At 43.0% G+C, this 20,834-nt stretch overlaps 1 protein-coding gene across 6 annotated transcripts in view; it reads right to left on the bottom strand.

Annotated features, from left to right (window-relative positions):
- SLC12A1 (solute carrier family 12 member 1) overlaps nucleotides 1–20,834 on the bottom strand; it is a 109,225-nt gene that overhangs the window by 75,534 nt on the left and 12,857 nt on the right. For 2 of the 6 annotated variants that reach the window (XM_086710624.1, XM_086710626.1), the window contains exons 3-9: nucleotides 19,232–19,366; nucleotides 19,001–19,076; nucleotides 9,070–9,165; nucleotides 5,739–5,878; nucleotides 4,578–4,688; nucleotides 2,541–2,652; nucleotides 463–590 (exon numbers count right to left, since the gene is read on the bottom strand). In XM_086710624.1, coding sequence (XP_086566750.1) covers nucleotides 463–590; nucleotides 2,541–2,652; nucleotides 4,578–4,688; nucleotides 5,739–5,878; nucleotides 9,070–9,165; nucleotides 19,001–19,076; nucleotides 19,232–19,366 — 798 coding nt within the window. Of the gene's footprint in view, nucleotides 1–462; nucleotides 591–2,540; nucleotides 2,653–4,577; nucleotides 4,689–5,738; nucleotides 5,879–7,841; nucleotides 7,938–8,438; nucleotides 8,535–9,069; nucleotides 9,166–19,000; nucleotides 19,077–19,231; nucleotides 19,367–20,834 lie in introns of all 6 variants that reach the window. The other 4 variants (XM_086710628.1, XM_025918975.2, XM_025918976.2 and 1 more) reach the window with 4 other exon arrangements.

Here is a 20,834-nt window from a genome sequence, read left to right as displayed (position 1 = left end):
TATATGTATATGTATATTCATATATGTATATATATTCAGATATATATATCTGAATTCAATAAATAAATATTCACTAATAAAGTGATTTGGTGGGGGTGGGGGTGGGTTTTTCCCCCCAAATGTTATGTGTTCTTGTTCATTATGTGTTTAAAAGAGAAAGGCGGGTTCTGATTTTTTTTCACTGAGCTATATTCATTTTCTTGGAAATGTTATATACTATCAATATACTCTATCCTTCTAATGTCACTGAATAAGAGTTTTGGAAGGAATATCTGAAATAGGATGGTCTGGCATTAAATGTTGGCATTAAAAGAGAGAAGTTTTAAGTAACTGGGACCCATACAGAAATTTTAGTTTTAAAATTTGTAAAGAACTATGGTCACTGTTGACCTCTATAGCTCATGCTGCTCACCTATGTCACCACCACTTCCCAGGACCACAAAAGCAGAGGAAACAACATACCTCCAAATCTCCTGAGATATTGGCACCAGCAAGAATCCCAGTAGCTGCGGGGAAAAAAATGGCAAAGACAGAGAAGAAGCCTTCACCTTTTGTGAAGCTTGGCCCAAAGTTTTCCGCAAATATTGATGCTGTAACACAAGTAAAGAGAAAATTATCATGTAGACTTTCTTTACAGAGCATGAGATTGGTTTCCTTTAGTTTCTATCAATGTCTTATGTAAATGTTTCCCTATATTTTAAATGGAAGGAACTTGAAGAGATTGGTGTACTCCTGACAAACCTCATACTCATGTTTGCCGAGAGTCAAGGTTGTAGCTTTCTAGAACAGCTCTGAAAAACTTTTGTGCCAACAGAGACCCAGGCCTCCTGACTTTTTGAATCTTTCTAGATTGAAAAAGGGGGAAATGGAGAATGTTTCTCATGGCTATACTGGCATATTTGCAAATATACCACACACGTGCACTGCCCTATACACACACAGCTACTTTCTTCCATGCATAAATACTCTAATCAACACACAGATTTTCTATGCTTTTTTTTTAATTGTAGGAAAGCCCTGTGGGTGAAACTATCTTATGATTTTGCTACTTATGTTTACCCTCCCCATTCCCTGCTCCCAGATATTAGATCTTAAATTCTTATAGCAAATTCTCATATACAGAAGTTTAATATAGTGAAGAGCCTTCGTCATAAAACAGTACTATTCCATGAGGTCTCAGCAAATTATTTAAATTAGAAGCAAACAATGCAGAAGAAAAACAGAAAAAGGAAGGGAGAAAAATGCAAACAAAAGAATCTGGCCTGATGCAAAAACAAGGAAAGAGAATTTGAGTCATCAGAAACAATACAGCAGGAGCTAGGACTCAGAAAATATATAGCAGGAGCTAGAAGGAGGGAAAGGGATAGAAAGGAAAAAGGACGTTAACATACAAAGCAAACAAGACAAACTTTACAAAGAAAAAGATACAGGTAGAAAGGGGTGATGGGATACCTAAAGGAAACAAATACTAATAATAAATAATGAAGAGAAATATTTTTTTAAATCTCAGCAGTGGATTCTTGAGTAAGCTAGAATGGACAGCTAGGAAGGTGTACATAGGTGGAGTAGAATTTCATGCTCAGTATGATTCCCTCAGGATGATACACCAGCTCCTACAATCTTTTATGCTTGAAAACCTGACAGTGATGCTTAACTAGATATCACTAGATAATCCTAGAGATAAGCAAGGTACAAAGAAGTTTAGAAGGGGGCACCTAGGTGGCTCCGTCCATGGAACATGCGACTCTTGATCTCAGGGTTGTGAGTACAAGCCCCATGTTGGGCATAGAGATTACTTGAAAATAAAATCTTATGAGGCACCTGGGTGGCTCAGTACGTCGGGCGTCTGACGTTGGCTCAGGCCATGATCTCACAGTCTGTGAGTACAAGCCCTGCGTTGGGCTCTGTGCTGACATCTCAGTGACCAGAGCCTGCTTTGGATTCTCTCTCTGTCACTCTCTGCCCCTGCCCCACTTGTGCTCTCTCTCTCTCTCTCTCTCTCTCTCTCAAAAATAAACATTAAAAAAATTTTAAACACAATAAAATATATATTTTTTAAGTCTAGCAGGAAAAGGACTATGTTGGACTTTAGTACTCTCAATGGTTGAGCAAATTGCCTGACCTATGTTCTCTTTCCTTGCTTATACAACTCTACTTCTACTATTTGATAGCAACAACAATTTGTCCTACACTTGAAGGTTTTCAAGGAACTTTTGCATCCACTACCTTATTTACTTCTCAAAAATCTCTTCAGGAAGTTATTGTTATCACCCACTCTTGGTCAGGGAAATTTGAGACCCAAACATGTTAGGTGACTGGTCTAGCTGGGAAATAGCAGAGTTGAGACTCACTGCGGATTTCCTGAAACCAACCCCAGGCTCTTCCCTGGATTGCACTGGCTGGGATTGCACTGGGATTGCACAGGCTCTTCCCTGGATTGCACTGCGATTCTAATGGCTGAAGTGGGGGACACAGGGATGGTGATGGAGGTGGACAGGGGAGAACCACTGATTGCAAAGCAACTAATTTGTCACACGTACCTTGGTAGTTAAAGAAACCTCTGGACTTCTTCTCATTGTTGGATGGAATGACGGTTCCAATAAAGAAGTTTGCAATAGCAATGAGAAGAATGACCAGAAGTATCACTTGAGCCTGGAATGACAAAGAAAAAGGAGGCCAACTTAGATTCATTTAACAACTCTTCACCTAATTGTAAAAGTAATGTCCACTGAAGAAAGATTCTACCTGGTTATTCTGATTAAAACTACTATCCAATAGGCAATAGTGTATCCTTGTAGGATACACTATGTCTGACCTGAGTGTAGCTGTTAACATTTTCAGTGGGCACATCTGCTTGTGCACTTGAAGGTGACATTTCAAAAATATTCCAAGTACTAGGTGGTAACTTGCTGCAGTGTCCTTAGGAACATAAATGGAGTCCAAAGTTTTATCACTGATAGAGTTTATTTCTTTTCTAGACAGACTGCCTATGGATTCTTTCTTACCTTTCCCAGTGCTAAATGCAACAGGAGTATGAGAACATGATGATTCATAGAGCTCCTGTGATGCCTCATGCATCTGATGTTGGGCCACCAGTGTGTGCTCAGCACAAGCAATTTGCAAGGTTGACCAATCAAATTGTCTTTCTTTATCCCCCCTCTCCTCCTGCTGACATTTCAAGAGTCTTTTGGCTTGGCATTCCCATATGCTGCTCCCTCTGCAGGGAACTCTTTGCATAACTATTTCCTTCTTCTCATCCTTGAAGTCTTAGTTACCTCTTCAGAGAGGACTTTATTGACCACTGAATCTAAATAATAACAGCTATCATTCACTGAGGGCTTACAACAACAGAGACAGATTTAATTTTACCGGTATTCTTTCAGATAGATAATACCACCAATAACTGTATGAAGTAGGCAACCTTATTATCATCATTTTAAAGATAAAGAAACTGAGGCACAGAGAATTTAGGCAACTTTCTAAAAGTCACACAGATGTAAACCAAATTCAAATTCAGGTGCTCTGACAACAGAGCTAGCGCTTTAAATCTACCCTCTACTGCCATGAAACTACATTGCGTCCCTGAGGGAATAAAGTCATTGTAAGTAGATTCCTCTTATTTTGTATCTCAGTGCCCTGTTCAGTTCCTTTACAGCACTTTCACAACTTACCTTTTTATATTTACTCGTTTATCTACTTGATCATTACTCCTATTCCCACAGACCATATGCTCAACTAGGGCCAGGATTGTGCCTGTTTTGGTCACAACAGAATATCCTAGCCTAGCAAAATGCCCAGCATATAATAAGCCCAGCACATAATAAACACTTAATTAATTTTTGTTTGATGTGTGAATGTATAATCCACAAATAAATGCCATATGGGAATGTTTCCCATTGCCTTATGTAGGTGGGTGACTTTGGCCCCCTTTGTATCTCTGGTGACCTCTTGAGGTCTAAGCACTGCATCTCCAGGCACTTACGACCAGTTGCAATTATACCAGTCACTGTAGCGTTATAAATCAGGAAAAATACATGCTCCTGACATGCAGAAATTTACTAACTGTATTACTATTAGTTAAATCCAGATATTCTCTAGTTCCAGGGCCTTATGATGCCCCCAAATTTGCTCCTGTACTACTGTGTCTCCTGGGAGAATGATAGTTCCTGCCTCTATTACCTTCTCCCATCGCACTTGCCATTTCCTTTGGGCTTCAGCACCATAGCCAGCTTGAAATGGGATACCAGGGGTGTGACTAGGAGACCCAGTTTCCAGCATGTACCACTGCTGTGATCATAAGGGGTCTGTATGTGAAAATGGCAGCAATGTTGGTGTGTATGTCACATGGTGACAGCATAAAGAACAAAGCCCAGCCCAATCAGGTGACACATGAGCTGAGTCGTGACTGCCTGGACCTCGTGCTCTGAGGGCTTGGTGCTCTTCCCATTGCTAACCCACAACTTTTGCCATAGCAAGTAATAATAGCAATTCTTTTAGAATACAGGGTTTGTTCTATTCCTGCAATTTGGCCAAGACCTGAGCAGCAGTGGGTGATAGCACCATTTTGAGAAAATCACCTTTGCTTCCCATTCCATTCCAGCTACTGAAATTCCTAAAAGAATCACCACTGTGATGGAGCCTATTATCCGGATGTCATTGGTTGGATCCACCATCATTGAATTGCTCTCCTGGAACAACAACAGAAATCATTAAAATGGTTAGAGATGGAGCTTTTTTGGCCTGTATGTCTTATTATAGAAGAGACACTGTGCACTCATGTCTGGGGCCCTATAGGATAATAGAAAAATGAAGTGCTCCTAAATCTGAGATGAACATTATTTTGTCCTATAATAATAGGCCATTGTTAGCCAAGTTTGGAAGTTCTAGATGGTCATTCTACTCACAGATTTTAAAGCTATTGTAGCACTAAGGTAAGTATGTGCCCTTATAAATACAATGTTTTCTTTCAGAAGAATGACTAGTTATTTTTGTGTGTCAAGGGGAATCTTAGAGAAATAAAAATGAGTGGTTTCCAACGTGAATATTGGAAAATAAGTGTCATTCAATTAAACTACAGAAACCAGATAATGCATGTCTTAAAGATCATGTACCTTATGAACTATATAATTCACTCATTTATTCATTTAATTTTCAAATAAAGGTCCTGCTATGAATTGGATTCAGTGAATGCTATTACTTCCATAAAAGGAGGACTACAAGTTAGTTCACATACCAGCTAATTAACATGGTCACATACATACCATCTAGATGGAGCACCTAAACTAGGAAATGCTTAATTTCCTGCAGTGAGTTATTCGAATGTTTGAACTTTCTTTCCCTTTTGGAAATCTATAACCATAATAGTAATATTGCTACTGAAAATAATGTTCATCATTTATCTTTTGTTTCATATTTTACACAGTATTTCATTTGTTCTGTACTACATTTCTATTAAATACATAGAACAGTATTATTAGCTCATATGACAGATTTGAGAAAAAGAGTTCAGAACAATAGAGGGACTGGCCCAGAATCCTCTCAGCTGATAAATCTGAGAATCGGGATTCCAAGCCAGTTCTGATGCCAAGCCCAGAGCTCCTTCCACTATATCCAACTTCCACATTCTACAGAATAAATGTATTTCCTCTCATCTTGCCATGGCGATAACCCCTAGTGCCCTGAAAAGGCAAATTGAACTGAATTATCTTAGTTGGCTGAAAAAAAAAAATTTTAATTACCTTAAGAAGATCTACCACTGTTTCAGCAAATCCCACCACATACATAGCAACAGCCACTGCATTGGCAAAAGCAAAGATCAAGCCTATAGACCCACCGAACTCGGGCCCTAAGCTTCTGGAAATAAGATAGTAGGCCCCACCTAAAACAAAAAAATGAACATGTTTTACTTTGAGGAACTGCTAAGGGATTTAGTTTATATGACCAAATAATTTTGAATAATTTTTATTCTAATGAAAATATCGTAACTTCCTAATAATTTTAGGAATCTTGTATCACTTTAATGAATAACTTAGCCTTTTCTTGTACTCTGAGAACTGTAATAGAATTTAGTAGAACTATCCTTACTTAGTAAATTCTGATTTATCGAAACCTAATTGTATACAAAGTTTACAAATAATACAGCTAACTTTACCAAAACAAAATGCTTTGCCTTTAAAAAAAATTCATTGGTTTGGGGTGCCTAGGTGGCTCAGTTGGTTAAGCATCTGACTTTGGCTCAGGTCATGATCTCACGGTTTGTGAGTTCAAGCCCTGCATTGGGCTCTGTGCTGACAGCTCAGAGCCTGGAGCCTGCTTCGGATTCTGTGTCTCCCTCTCTCTCTCTGCCCCTCCCCTGCTCATGCTCTATCTCTCTCTGTCTCTCAAAGATAAATAAATGTAATAAAAAAAAAATTTTTTTAATTCATTGGTGAGTTCAAATCAATGATGTAACCAATGAAAAAAACTTTGTATTTGGAATGTCCAGGAACAGGCAGCCCTAGGCAGAAAATGATATAGGAGATGTATATCATTGCTATTCTAACTTCCTTTCTGGTATAATTTTCTGGTATATATTTGCTGCATAAAAAAAGTATTTGTATAGTGCTATGTATTATCTACTCTATAAATCAGAATTGGTTCTCTACCCTTTTAGCTCAAGAAGGCATGATTATTGCCAAATACCCACATGTGTATGGGTGGCCAATGGGAAGAAAGAGAGGGTTTGGAACAACTGTTTCTCCTCTGGACCTTGAATAAGGTAGTTCTATATATGGCCATGTACCTATGTGCACAGGGAAGCCTGAGCTGGACTGGTTAGCTTCTAGAGTGTACTGAGAGCAGGTAAAAAAGACAAGGTATTGAGAGGCCTAGATAGCTAGGTATTATCACGAACCATAGTAAATTAATGGCTTTCTACAGTGAGCTAGTCTTAGAGTGGACAGAATTGGTAAGGGAACGACACCGAACAGACATATCTCAAAACAAAACACAACTATCTTTTACGGAAAAGGAATTTCCTCCACTGTAGTAACTCCTTTGGGTTAAAAGGTCAAAGCTCTCTTCAAAAATGTAACCAATTATCTGGGTGGAGCAAACTGCCATTATTTCCTTTGTCCAGATTACATTAGATAAATTAGCTAGCCAGTCACTTAGGCTTGGTCAAAGTGAGAGACTAGCAGGGGAAGCTCTGAGAGCAGGTGTATTTGTCAGAGGAGGAGGCCCTTAAAAGGCCCTGGGAAGGGGCACCTGGATAAGCTACCCAAGCTGAGGCCCCAGGAGTCAAACAGAATGGGAGGGGGAAGGCAGGAATTAGAACAGCAATGATAAACCTCACCCCCTTCATTTTCTGCCTTAGCTTGCATATTCCTGGATGATTTAAAAGTAACTCTTTGTTATGTTTGTTGGTTTCTATTTTCTTCTTAAGGATTTTCTCAGGCCTGTTAGCCCCTAGAAGTATAGCATTGGGGTGAAATCTGAGGGCTAACTAAGCGGGAAGTGTCAGCCGGGGTGCTGAGTGGGCCTGGCAGAGAGCCAGCAGGGCTCATCCAAGGTACAAAGCAACCATGTATTTTACTGTAATTATCTATGCCTTCTTTCTAGACACCTGGTCACTCTCTGTAAACATGTTTAATCACAGGAAATAGGTCAAAGAAAACATCTAGCGGTCTCTTAATTTCAGTTGAGAGAATTTTGCCTTGATGTTCAAATTTGGGTTAGCTCACTTTGTTTTAAGGCTTTGGGGACTAATTATTTAGATGCAGATTTTACTTCCAGCATTAAACCGACTCTGGACATTACTCTGTAACCAAAGCTTGTCGTCATAAGCAAATGAATTGGCTTACCTCCTCTTACTACTCCATTTGTGCAAATGGCAGACATAGAAATACCTGTGAGTGTCGTCACTACCACACTCAGGCCAATGATGATGACTCCAAGACCTGCAAAATCCCCCAAGAAATGTGTTTGGCTCCAGCACGTCCAGAGGCAGCAGTCTGAATTGTCAAAGAAGGATCAGTCTCCCCACGAAAAACCTGAAATGTTCTAAAAGATCCCATTCCATGAAGATCTAGGAAGCACCTGAAATGTACTAAACTTTAAATTAAAGCCACATCCAGGAATCCTTTCCCAAGAGACACCGGCAAGAGGTATGCAGCCTCGCCTGGAAAATAAAACATTCACCTACAGAATTCTGAGCATCTGGAAACCATGAGCTGCAATGCGCCAGAGAGATCCGTTAGAGACGATCCCACCGCTGACCAGCGTAGACCAGGACTGCACTCATAGTACCTTATGTTTCCTTCTGCATCCAGGTCACTTGTATAGTCCACCAGGCATCAAGAGCATTGGGTTACTTGCTTATTCCAGTCAAAAAGGAGTATATAAAAATTTTGCCTACCCGTAGCAAGTGATGAGGGCATTAGATATCTTAGAAATGTTACCTCCACGAACAAACCCGTTAGTTGCTATTGCAGAAGTTGACAACCCAGTAATAGAAGTTACCATGGTGGAAAGAAGAATTATGAGAACTCCAAGACCTGTTAGCAATGAGAGATAGAAGATATTACATTTCACTTTTCTGACTTGGATTCCCTGTTGTTGCAAACTATATACTGCCTTGAATTTAAGTTTTCCTGTCCATGCCTGGGCCCCAGTGGAGTGCCTTTGTGCTCAGGAGAACCTGGTTGGCCTGGCATAAAGATCAAGTCGGCGGCCTGCTCATTACGATGGAGGATGGTTTCCAAAAGTAAACACAATCTGAAATGCGGCCCTGAAAAGGAAAAGTTGACTTCCGCTGGTGTCCTGGGAGAGAAACTACCCTGGCTGTGAAAAGAGAAAACATGACATCTGACCTTCTCTCTTGCTTGAGAGGAACCTGAATGAGAAAGTTGGGGGTTTGACAAAGGTTAAATCCTTCCTCATTTTTCTCGCATCTCTCTTGCCTGAAGGAGAAAAAAAAAGAAGCCAACTTGGATTACCTTTGAAAACACTCCAGAAAGGTCAGTGGTGAACTATCTGAGTCTTTGTTGCCTTTACCTTACAAATGATCGTGCAGGTCACAAGTTTAATTACCTCCTCTGACATATCCATTTGTGGCAATAGCAGAGGTGGATAAACCAGTGATACCAGTCACTGTCACGGCTAAGCCGATGATAATCACACCAAGACCTCAGTTGGGAGAGGAAAAATAAAGGCAATTAAACAGTGCAACAATCCATCAGATCGTTCACATAAAAGCCAGCAAATGGAGGGTAATCAACAAAGAACCACATCTGAATTAACAAATTGGCCTGGAAATCACCAGAGTAAGTGCTCAGCTTTGAAGTTTTCTGCCTGTAGTAGCACAGAGCCTAGAAACCGAAGAGCTAAAATGTGCAGTGAGAATTGCCCACAAATGAACAACAATGGCTGGTCAAAATGTAGTGGGAACCCCATTTTTTGTGCAGTTCTAGACACCTGTAAACATAATAATTCATCAATATGAGTCCAAGCTGCCTTTAGAACTAGACAGGAAATGTTCACCCTTCCAGATAACTCTCTTTTTATGTACATTTGGTTGTGTAGGAGTGGAAAATTACATCCAATGTAACAAATTGTTTATCTGGCAGATAAGTAAAGTGGAAAGAATCAAACTGAACTATGTTCACTTATTGGCTTTGTGACCTCTGGCAAGTTACTTATTTTCTGAGCCAAAAATGGCAATGAGATTAGAAAGAATACATGTGTAAAAGTGGCTAGCAGAGCACATAGAACACAGTACACGATCAGTGGCACTGCTTTTTGATTGTGTCCATGATAGTTATAATAGCTGTTGCTTACTGAAAGCCCACTATGTATCCAACTATGGGTCAAGTAGAATGAGAAATGCAAGGAACAAATAAAATGAAATGAAAAAAGCTGCCCTCAAGGATCTTATGGTGCAGAAGGTCAATGATTATAAGAGGGAGAAAGTGATAAACCAGAATTCAGAGAAAGGCAAGGCTGCTTTCAGCTTCAGGAAGCATACAGTCAAGAGGATACTGAAGGGTAGCAGAATATGCTATCTCCAAATGTACCACTTTTGCATAAAGTATATTTTTAGCTAACGGCGGCAGAAAAAAAGCAACTACCTTCCCATATTTGTCTGAAAACAAGGCATAAATTTGTAAAGGTGTCTCTACTTTCCTCTATACCAGGAAGGACAGAAGTTAATCATCAGAGGTAATTCTAGACCCTTACTGGCTGGAGTAGTGCCAGAAGAACCTACATAACAGCCTTGACTTAATTTCCATGAGTTCCCTCATGTATCTGCCTTCCCACAATCTGCCATCCTAGAAACTCAGTCCTTTTCCTTTGTCTTGTCACTTCTCTAAGAATACATTGTTCTTTGTTAAGATGTTATGTAAGCCAGGGGCCCCAGGGTGGTTCGGTCGGTTAAGCGTCCGACTTCAGCTCAGGTCATGATCTCATGGTTTGTGAGTTGGAACCCCATGTTGGGCTCTGTGTGGACTGCTCAGAGCCTGGAACCTGCTTTGGATTCTGTGTTTCCCTCACTCTCTGCACCACCACTCCCTCAGCCCCCACTCACACTGTCTCTGTCTCCGTCTCTCTCTCAAAAATAAATAAACATTTAAAAAGTATTTTTAAAAAGATGCTATGCAAGCCCAAGTTCTAACCACTCTGTTGAGTTACTCATTGCTGAGTCTTCTCATGTGGACACATGATGCACATGTTAATAAATTTCTGATTGTTATTCTCTTGTTAGGTTGCCTCTTGCCACTGTTAATAAAGAAGTTTAGGGTCACAGGCACTGAAATCACCCTGGTTCTAGTGAGAATGCTCTTGCCTACATATGCTCCCCTACATAAAATGGATGCTTCATAATTGTTGTTGGCAAGCTGTCTTGTTCCAGGGATAATCAGAACAGTAGTCATCTGAGAAAGGCTGTGATCTCTCTGGCCATGCCCTGGGAAAAGGGGAAGTGGAAGGAAATGAAGGACAGACATAAATGGAAACAAGGTATTGGAGGTTGCCTCTCTTGATGGTCCCAGCTGTATCCTGGCTCTAAAAGAAGTCTCTAGGCTATTTTACAGTTTGAAGTACAGTAGGAGGAGGCTAACTATAGGCATGAGATACAAACTTGGACCATATGGCTTTGGCCCCTACAGACTCTTAAAGCTTGGAGTTGCAAGAAATAGTTGCACTAAATTCTTTGAATCTATTGCAGGGATCCTTTGGTACATATTACCTCTGCATCACCATGTGGCCTGTTCTTTGCACCTCTACAAGTAATTTCTTCTTATCTTCTGCACACGATTTTGCTTTTGCTTTTGTTTTGAAGACATTTGATATCAAATGTTTAGCTCACCCCAGCAACTGTACAGAACTAAATAGTTTGTATTTCAGGACATGAAACCTACTTTGACTATTATTTTCATACCCTTATTTTCCCTTTGCTTCTATTTTCCCAACAATTCTTATTTATTCTTTTGCACTGTATATATTTCTGTAAACCATTTGAAATCCTAGAACAAAGTTTTATACACTTAAACAGCAACATATTTGCTTTTCTTGAAAGGGCCGGCCTACACCAGCCGACTCCATCTTGTTCTGTGTCCTTCACCTTGACCACACCTCCTCCCCTTGAGTAACCCCCCCTCACCTGCCTAACAGGACTCGACCCTTCCCCAGGACCCTTCCCCAGCCAATCGACTGAGGCCATAGCCATTACCTCACCAACTGCCCCCAGGCCCCAATAAAACCTTTGTCCTTTTGAAACTCGCTCTCTTTCCCTGGTATCTCACCGCTGCGTCGGTGCAGGTAGGGGATTGAGCTCGAGCTAGCTCGAATAAAGGCTCTTTGCTTTTGCATCGGACTCAGCTCCCTAGTGGTCTTTGGGGATCACGAATTCTGGGCATAACATTTGGGGGCTCGGCCCGGGATCCCCAAGAACCCTGAGGGACCCCCGACCCGGAGGGCCTGACTGGCCACGGTTAGTGTCTGTTTGTTCTGTCTTTTCTGTGTGAGCTCATTTCTGGAATTCTGGTAGTGCCCAACGCGGTCTAAGTGGACCCACTGGAGGACCACGGGCCGGGAGTTTCGGAAGACGTTCCGATTCTCCCTTCTGGAGGGACGTGGAATCCCCTCAAAGGTCTGAGACGAGGCGGGTCGCTCCCGCTGGTCGGCGTGAGGCCGTCGTCTTTGGAGGGACGTGGAATCCCCTCATCGGTTTTGGAGGGACATGGAATCCCCTCAAAGGTCTAAGCTAGCTTGCAGTTTTGCTTCCATGGAGTTGGAAGACTTTCCAGGGGCCCTCTGTTTGTCTGTTTTTGTGTTTCTCTGTTTTGTTCTGTGGACTTACTGGACGGACGTTATGGGACAGACTCAGACTACTCCTCTAAGTATTATGATTGATCACTTTAAGGATGTGAGGGGAAGAGCTAACAACCTCAGTGTGGAAGTCCGAAATGGTCGGTTGCAGTTTTTTTGTTCTAGCGAGTGGCCAACTTACAATGTCGGATGGCCACCAGAGGGGACCTTCGACCTCCCTACCATCCACCGAGTCAGGAGTATCATCTCTCAGCCTAAGGCGGGCCATCTTGATCAGCTCCCTTACATTATCACTTGGCAGGACCTTGTAGAAGACCCACCCTCTTGGCTTAAGCCCTTCCTAACCCTGCTCCCTCCGGAGCCAAAACCCATTCTTGCTTTGCAGGAGACAGAGAAGAGGAAAAGTCTTACCCAGCCTTCAGCACCCCTCTACCCTGTCCTACAGGGGGGTACTGAAGAAGAATTAATTTTTCCTCCCCCGTATAACCCCTCTAGGATGCCGGAAGAACACCATCCTCCCCCTCCGGGGGAGGCAGACGCTGTTCCGAGAGCGGGAGGCGGAAACGCTCCAGGGGGAAGCCCGCCCTTTACCAGACAAAGGGCTCAGAGGGGGCAATCCGCCTCCGCCGCCGACTCCACTATTCTGCCCCTGCGAGCCACGGGACCCCCAGACGCGGAGGGGAATCAGCCCCATCACTATTGGCCTTTCGCCACTAGTGACCTCTACAATTGGAAAGCTCAGAATCCTAAGTTTTCCGAGAAACCGGCAGGGCTTATTGATTTATTAGACTCTGTTCTTTTTACCCATCAGCCCACGTGGGATGATTGCCAGCAGCTTTTGCAGGTCCTGTTCACGACTGAAGAAAGAGAAAGAATCCTCAGTGGGGCCCGAAAACTAGTTCCAGGCGCAGACGGAAATCCCACCACCAACCAGGCTCAGATAGATGCCTCCTTCCCCTTAACTCGGCCCCAGTGGGATTTCAACACAGCAGAAGGTAAGGAGAGGCTCCGGGTCTACCGCCAGACTCTAATGGGGGGTCTCCGAATGGCTGCTAGAAAGCCAACCAACTTGGCCAAGGTAGGAAATGTACAACAGGGAAAAGATGAATCTCCGGCTGCCTTTTTAGAACGGATCATGGAGGCATTCCGTACCTATACCCCCATGGATCCAGAGGCTCCGGAAAGCAAGGCAGCTGTTATCATGGCCTTTGTAAACCAATCGGCCAAAGACATTAGGAGAAAATTACAGAAAATAGATAGACTAGGAGAAAAAAGTCTGCAGGACTTACTGGTGGTAGCCGAAAAGGTATATAATAACTGGGAGCCTCCTGAGGACAAGCAGGCTCGCGCCATGGTGGCTGCCAGCAGTAAGCAGACTTGAGACCTGGCCAGAATACTACTAGCTACCACTGCTGACTTCCCCGAGGAACGAGACCGCCGTCTCCGGCAGCTGGCAGACGACGCAAGAAAAGGTAAAGGAACCACCAAGGAGGAGGAAGCAGAGGCTGCAGAAGGATCAGTGTGCATACTGCAAGGAGATAGGGCATTGGGCCCGAGATTGTCCAAAAAGGGCCGGTGGGAAGGGAAGGAAGACTGATCGAGTAAAAGTCCTAGAGCTAGATGAACTAAGTGATTAGGGGAGTCGGGGTTCGGACCCTCTCCCCGAACCCAGGGTAACTCTTAAAGTGGAGGGGACCCCTATTGACTTCCTTGTCGACACCGGAGCACAACATTCGGTCCTCCGCACCCCACAAGGAAAACTAGCCAGCAAGAAGTCCTGGGTACAAGGGGCAACTGGTATGAGCCAATATTCATGGACTACCTGAAGAACAGTAGATTTGGGAACGGGCCGGGTATCCCACTCCTTTATGGTAATACCAGAATGGCCCTACCCACTGTTAGGACGGGACTTACTGACCAAGATTGGAGCTCAGATAACTTTCAGACAAGGGGGGCCTCAGGTCACCGATGGCAAGGGCCACCCCATCCAGGTCCTGACCATGAAACTGGAGGATGAATACTTCCTCCACCAGGAGGCGCTCCTGAGAGAGGATAATATAGACAGATGGCTACGAGAATTCCCCTCGGTTTGGGCAGAGACAGGGGGGATGGGACTAGCCGCTCACAGGACCCCAGTCCTGGTAGAGCTCAAGCCAGGAGAGAGTCCGGTAAGGATCAAACAATACCCCATGTCTCAGGAGGCCCGGAAGGGGATCCAGCCACACATCCGGAGACTATGAAGCCTAGGGGTACTAGTACCTTGCCAGTCTGCCTGGAACACCCCCTTACTGCCGGTCAAAAAGCCTCACACAAATGACTACCGACTGGTACAAGACCTCCGGGAAGTAAATAAGAGGGTCGCGGACATACACCCAACTGTTCCCAACCCATATACTCTCTTGAGCTCCTTAGCGCCCTCCAGGGTCTGGTATACTGTACTAGATTTAAAGGACGCCTTCTTCAGTCTGCCGTTGGCACCCCAGAGCCAACCCTTGTTCGCCTTCGAGTGGCATGATCCGGAGGAGGGCTACAATGGGCAACTCACCTGGACACGGCTACCTCAGGGATTCAAAAATTCACCCACCATCTTCGACGAGGCACTACACGAGGACCTGGTATTTACAGACACCTTCTCTGGCTGGGTGGAGGCATACCCAACCAAACATGAAACGGCTCAGACGGTGGCTAAGAAGCTACTAGAAGACATCTTACTCAGGTATGGTTTTCCTGCCATGGTAGGATCAGACAATGGACCAGCTTTTATCTCGCAGGTAACACAGGCAGTAGCCAAGGCGGTGGGGGCAAACTGGAAATTACATTGTGCTTATAGGCCCCAGAGCTCAGGACAGGTAGAAAGAATGAATAGAACCCTAAAAGAGACCCTTACCAAATTAACCATGGAGACTGGCGGGGACTGGGTGACTCTCCTACCGTACGCCCTTTACCGGGTTAGAAACACTCCTTACACTCTGGGTTTTACTCCCTACGAGATCATGTTTGGCAGGCCACCCCCTGTTATTCCCAGCCTTCGAGCTGAACTTATTGCTGAGTTTAAAGATCAAGAACTTTTTCTTTCCTTGAGCGGGCTCCAGAGGGCGCACGAGGACATTTGGCCGCGCCTCCGTGCCATCTACGAGGCTGGCCCGATCGCGACACCTCATCAGTACAGGCCGGGAGACTGGGTCTACGTCAAGAGGCACCACCGAGAGACTCTCGAGCCGCGCTGGAAGGGACCCTACATCGTGGTGTTGACAACCCCCACCGCTCTCAAGGTAGACGGCATCGCGACCTGGGTCCATCACACCCACGCTCAGCCAGCGGACCCCTCCTCGATCCGGAAGGACGTTGTCACGCGATGGGCCATCAGTCGGGACCAACACAACCCGCTCAACCTCAAGCTACAGCGCATTTGACCTACCTAATATTGGTAACTCTGTTAACTGCTTGTCATTGCTCATGCTGCCGGGAGTCCCCACGCAGCTGGCAGATCATAGACACCAGCTTGGGGACAATACTTAATCAGACGTCCCAGAGCCACCCCAGGGACACTTGGTTCCCAGAACTTTGCATAAACCTCCAAACTCTGTTCCCCTTGTCACCATAAATGCAGCCGGTCCCATGATTGGGTCCCTAAGCTACATGACAAGGGGGGAATGAAAGGGCCGGCCTACGCCAGCCGACTCCATCTTGTTCTGTGTCCTTCACCTTGACCACACCTCCTCCCCTTGAGTAACCCCCCCTCACCTGCCTAACAGGACTCGACCCTTCCCCAAGACCCTTCCCCAGCCAATCGGCTGAGGCCATAGCCATTACCTCACCAACTGCCCCCAGGCCCCAATAAAACCTTTGTCCTTTTGAAACTCGCTCTCTTTCCCTGGTATCTCACCGCTGCGTCGGTGCAGGTAGGGGATTGAGCTCGAGCTAGCTCGAATAAAGGCTCTTTGCTTTTGCATCGGACTCGGCTCCCTAGTGGTCTTTGGGGATCACGAATTCTGGGCATAACATTCTCTCACAATCAAACAAAAAAATCCCAGGGTAAAAGGCAGGTTAGAGAACGTTCAGTTCATAGTTTTCTCAAAGTGTGGTCCTTAAACCACCTATTTCAGGAAATACCTGAAGTGTTTATTAAAAATGCCCAGACCTGTTGGGATGAGCACTGGGTGTTATATGGAAACCAATTAGGCAATAAATGTCATATAAAAAAAATGCCCAGACATACTAAGTTGGAATCTTTCAAAGTGAATCCCAGGATTCTGTGGTTTTGGAACCGAACTTCCCAGGTAATTCCTATGCACCCCACAGTCTGAAGACTATCGCACTACCCTAACCTATCTCAAGTTGTGTCTGTCTAGACAGCACAGTTATCTAGCTTTATCTTCAAAGAATTGATTAGGAAACAGTGAATCCAGGTCCTTAATTTTCAGATGAGAAAATGAAACTCATGGAATGACTTGCTTTAGGTCATACCTCTTTCACTCCCTTCTTCCATGCCTAATGTTTAAATTTATTAGAAACCATCTTGCCCCAGCCTAAGTCCCCTAGACAGAGAACAATTTTATGACATTTTGGGCTTATTCTACCATTTGCTTTTGGGGAAAAGACAGCCAAAACTCTTGGCCCTAGAATGGTTACCCAAGGGCTGTAGCTACTGTTACTCTTGGCTCCAGCTTCTTTCTGACTTTGTTCCTAGGGTCTCCTCTTGAAAGGATCTTCCCTAAACGATCCCAAATCAAGGAGAAACTACTTGTATTTGCTTCTTTTCTTACCCAATAAAGGGAATCTAAATGGGACCCAGAAGGTGACTTAATCAACTCATTTAGCTTTAAGTTCACAGCAAAGGCCAGTAAAACTGAGTAAGGGTGGTAATAAGTTTCTATGACTCACTAAAGTCTACTTTCTGAGAACTAAAACAACAACAACAAACAAACCTTCATTCAAAGGAAAACCCACTAGACACCCATTTAAAGTAGGATATGACTACTTAAAGGAAAGGTCCTTATTAAAACAACACTGATGTCTGAAAGTATAATACATAGTTTAGCAGAAGATAGGGTTCTTCATGTTTTACACTTTTGCAGTAAGCATGAAACTGGATTGACTGTAAAGAGTAATGTAAGATCTGATTAAGGTTCAGGTTATCGCTTAACACATGGATGTTAAATAAGTTGCGTTAGAAAGAATTACTCTTGCCCTTGGCTACACTCACACCTCCAAACAAAGTAATGCTGCTTGATGATCTCAATAAGTTACTAAACTGCCCTTAAAAAACTAATTTTGCATGAAACCCTGGGGCAAACACTTGGCAATATTAAGATGCAGATTTTCCATGGAACAGCATCTACTTATTTCGGACCCTGCGGCTATAAGCATTCATTTGATATGCATCATAAAGCTGGCAAGCAGCCCTTTGTCAGGAACCCAGCACTTGCCAAACATGAAACATGGAAAAACTATGGGAACTGGTTCCAGTGTTTCAATTTACAGCTCAGCCCTTTCTTTTTGTGAGTTAGTCTTCCAGTCTGCCTTGAGGAGCAAAGGCGATAAATAATGACTGAGTAACTTTGAATGTGAATTGGGATATGTTCTGGAGTAGTATCTAAAAGCACATCTGAATCTCTATGTTCTTGACACTAATGATTTATAGGTCTTCTCCAAAAGTGGATTTGTAATACATTTTCCATACATAAAGTAGAACGTCACTAATTTTTATCACATTAAATCAGGAACTTTGATAAAATTCAAGGAAATTTTTCATATAAATTATATCTATATACTCTTGATTAAAAAAAAAGATTTGCCACAGGAAATCATGTTTTAAGTAAAATATAATCTTCAAAAATGTCAAAGAATCACTCAAAATAATCTCAACATCATGCATTTTCCATTAGAAAAATTATAAGTAGGGGCACCTGGGTGGCTCAGTCGGTTAAGCATCCGACTTCAGCTCAGGTCATGATCTTGAGTTCATGAGTTTGAGCCCCACGTTGGGCTCTGTGCTGACAGCCCAGAGCCTGGAGCCTGCTTCAGATTCTGTGTCTCCCTCTCTCTCTGCCTCTATCTCCCTCTCCCTCTCTCTCTCTCTCAAAAATATACAAAAACATTTTAAAAATTTAAAAAAAAAGAAAAATTAGTGGTAGTTACACATGTTATCTCAATCATTTCATCTATCACGTTTAAGCCTCTGTCTGGCATATTTTGTTAATTTTTGTTTTCTTACCACTGATACCTGAAAGTAACACAATTATTTTCTTTGGCAAATGTTCAACAATTCAGCATTTCTATTAGTCAGGTCACATTGTTCCCACTTTTCCCACAAGCTGTTCTTGTTGAGTGAAATTTTGCCAATAAGCATAAGGGGGATGCACAAATGTCAGTATGTCCCAAACTATGAATAGTACTGTTTAAAATATATGTGTCCCTACAGATCTGTACACCTAAAACTTTAAGAACAAATAGAAATATTAAATTGAGCATTTATCTGGTTGGTAAACTGGAAAATTCCAGTCTCCCAGAAGTTAACGCTACACTTTCCTCTCTGACAAACATGGTCAAAGAGGCAAAGTAAAAGAGCTCGAGTGTAGATTATTTCTGTGACCTCCATCTCACATTCAGCATTAATGGTGAAAACAAGTTGCTTATTGAGCTTATAATTGACACTGAAAATGGTATACGGGGCATGGGGAAACATGCTTACCGATTCCAGCTTCTCCAACAATCCAAGACAGGCGAATGAAGAGCATGACACCCCAGATATTCAGCATGCATCTTACCTGTGGGCCAAAGGAGCATTGAAAGGGATATGAGCAGTGATAGTGGGGCAAAACCCAGCCATGTCCGTAACTCTGTTGTCCAGGATTTGCTAACATTTAGTCCACTAGGACACGGAACAAACAGATTTCATTTGGAAACATAGGAGCCTTCTCACCAGCACACCTTTCACCCATCCAAACTTCACAACGCCAGCTTTATCCTCCTCTTCCTTGTTTTCAACTTCTTCATCTCCAGGCATTCCATCTCCGTTAGCAACCCTGTCAGCTGAACCTGGTGCCACTGCTACGTTCTGTATTTATACAGGTAGCAAAAAAACACACAATATTTGGTCAACAGAAGTCTCCAGAAAACTTTCAAAGGCAAATCAAAATAACTGACATGAAATTTTGGACACATCAAATTCTAGCATGCACATAAGGTAAGTATTTTCTTGCCCTGGGAGCTGATGGATTCATTTTGTGAGAGATTTCAGGCGCAGCAAAGCTGCAAAGGATCTTGGGCAGTCCTACGGGTGAGAATATTACCTTAGGGGAAAATGGTTAGATTTAGGTAAATTTAGAATACAAAAAGAACAAACAAAAGAAAAAGAAACAAAGGCAGCCTGAAAGTCTATCAGAAGTGAAAGAGAGTCTTTGAGGTATGGTAGGAGGTTAATGTCATTGATGCAGGCTAACTGGACTTCTTTCTATTAACCTCCCTGGGCTTCATCTTATTCACCTAAAATAATGGTAACAAAACTTCTCTAAACATGTCACAGTATCTTTAAGAAGATTGAATGAAAGAACACATAAAAGCATTTTCTTTTATAAATTTATGTATTCGGTTTTTTTGTTTTAACTTATTTTAGAGAGAGAGAGAGAGAGTTAATGAACAGGGGAGAAAGAGAGAGAGAGAGAGAGAGAGAGAGAGAGAGAGAGAGAGAGAGAGATCTGAAGCAGGCTCCACACTCAGCCAGGAGCCCAACACAGGGATCCATCCCAACAACCCTGGGATCATGACCTGAGTTGAAATCAAGAGTCGGACACTCATCTGACTGGGTCACTCAGGCGCCCCTATACGCATTTTCTTTAAAAACAGGAAGAAAAGGGTTAAAGTTCTAAAAATATTTAAAGGCACTGTTTGGCTACAAGGATGCTATTCCTGTAGAGGAAGTTTCTTTCAGATTCGATATGCCTTTGCCTGAGAATTGCTGGATGTGCTGGTAGCATTGTACAAAGGGTAAGAAATCTTATGACTGACTGCTAGAAAGGTAAGCTGAGTACAGATAAGAAGTAGTATAAAAAATGTCAGAAGCTTATTTAGTGTTTTTTTGTGTGTGATCCAATTTTGAAAAATAGCTTCCTCGTCAGTAAGGATAGTCTCTGAATTCTACTGGGGAAAGAAATAGCCCTGTTTCTCTCAAGTGAAAAACAACTCTAACTTCTCTTTTAGATATGACCTTGAATAATTTCAGATACACCCACTTAATTTAGCCTATCTGACACCTACTTGATTCTAATGGTTAGACTATATACCCCACTGAGTTCCCGAAAAGCAATATTTTCCAGTAAGGGGTTGAAACCATTGGGGGAGTCTCTTAGATTCAGCATTTAACTACCATTATTAAAGAACAACTTTGGGGGCGCCTGGGTGGCTCAGTCGGTTAAGCGTCCGACTTCGGCTCAGGTCATGATCTCACAGTTTGTGAGTTCAAGCCCCGCGTCGGGCTCTTTGCTGACAGCTCAGAGCCTGGAGCCTGCTTCCCACTCTGTGTCTCC

This window comes from Puma concolor, chromosome B3 (genome assembly GCF_028749965.1).
Source record: "Puma concolor isolate L17-30 chromosome B3, mPumCon1.1.hap2, whole genome shotgun sequence".
In the NCBI taxonomy this organism is placed as follows: Eukaryota; Metazoa; Chordata; class Mammalia; order Carnivora; family Felidae; genus Puma; species Puma concolor.
This window is presented reverse-complemented; position numbering and strand designations above follow the sequence as displayed.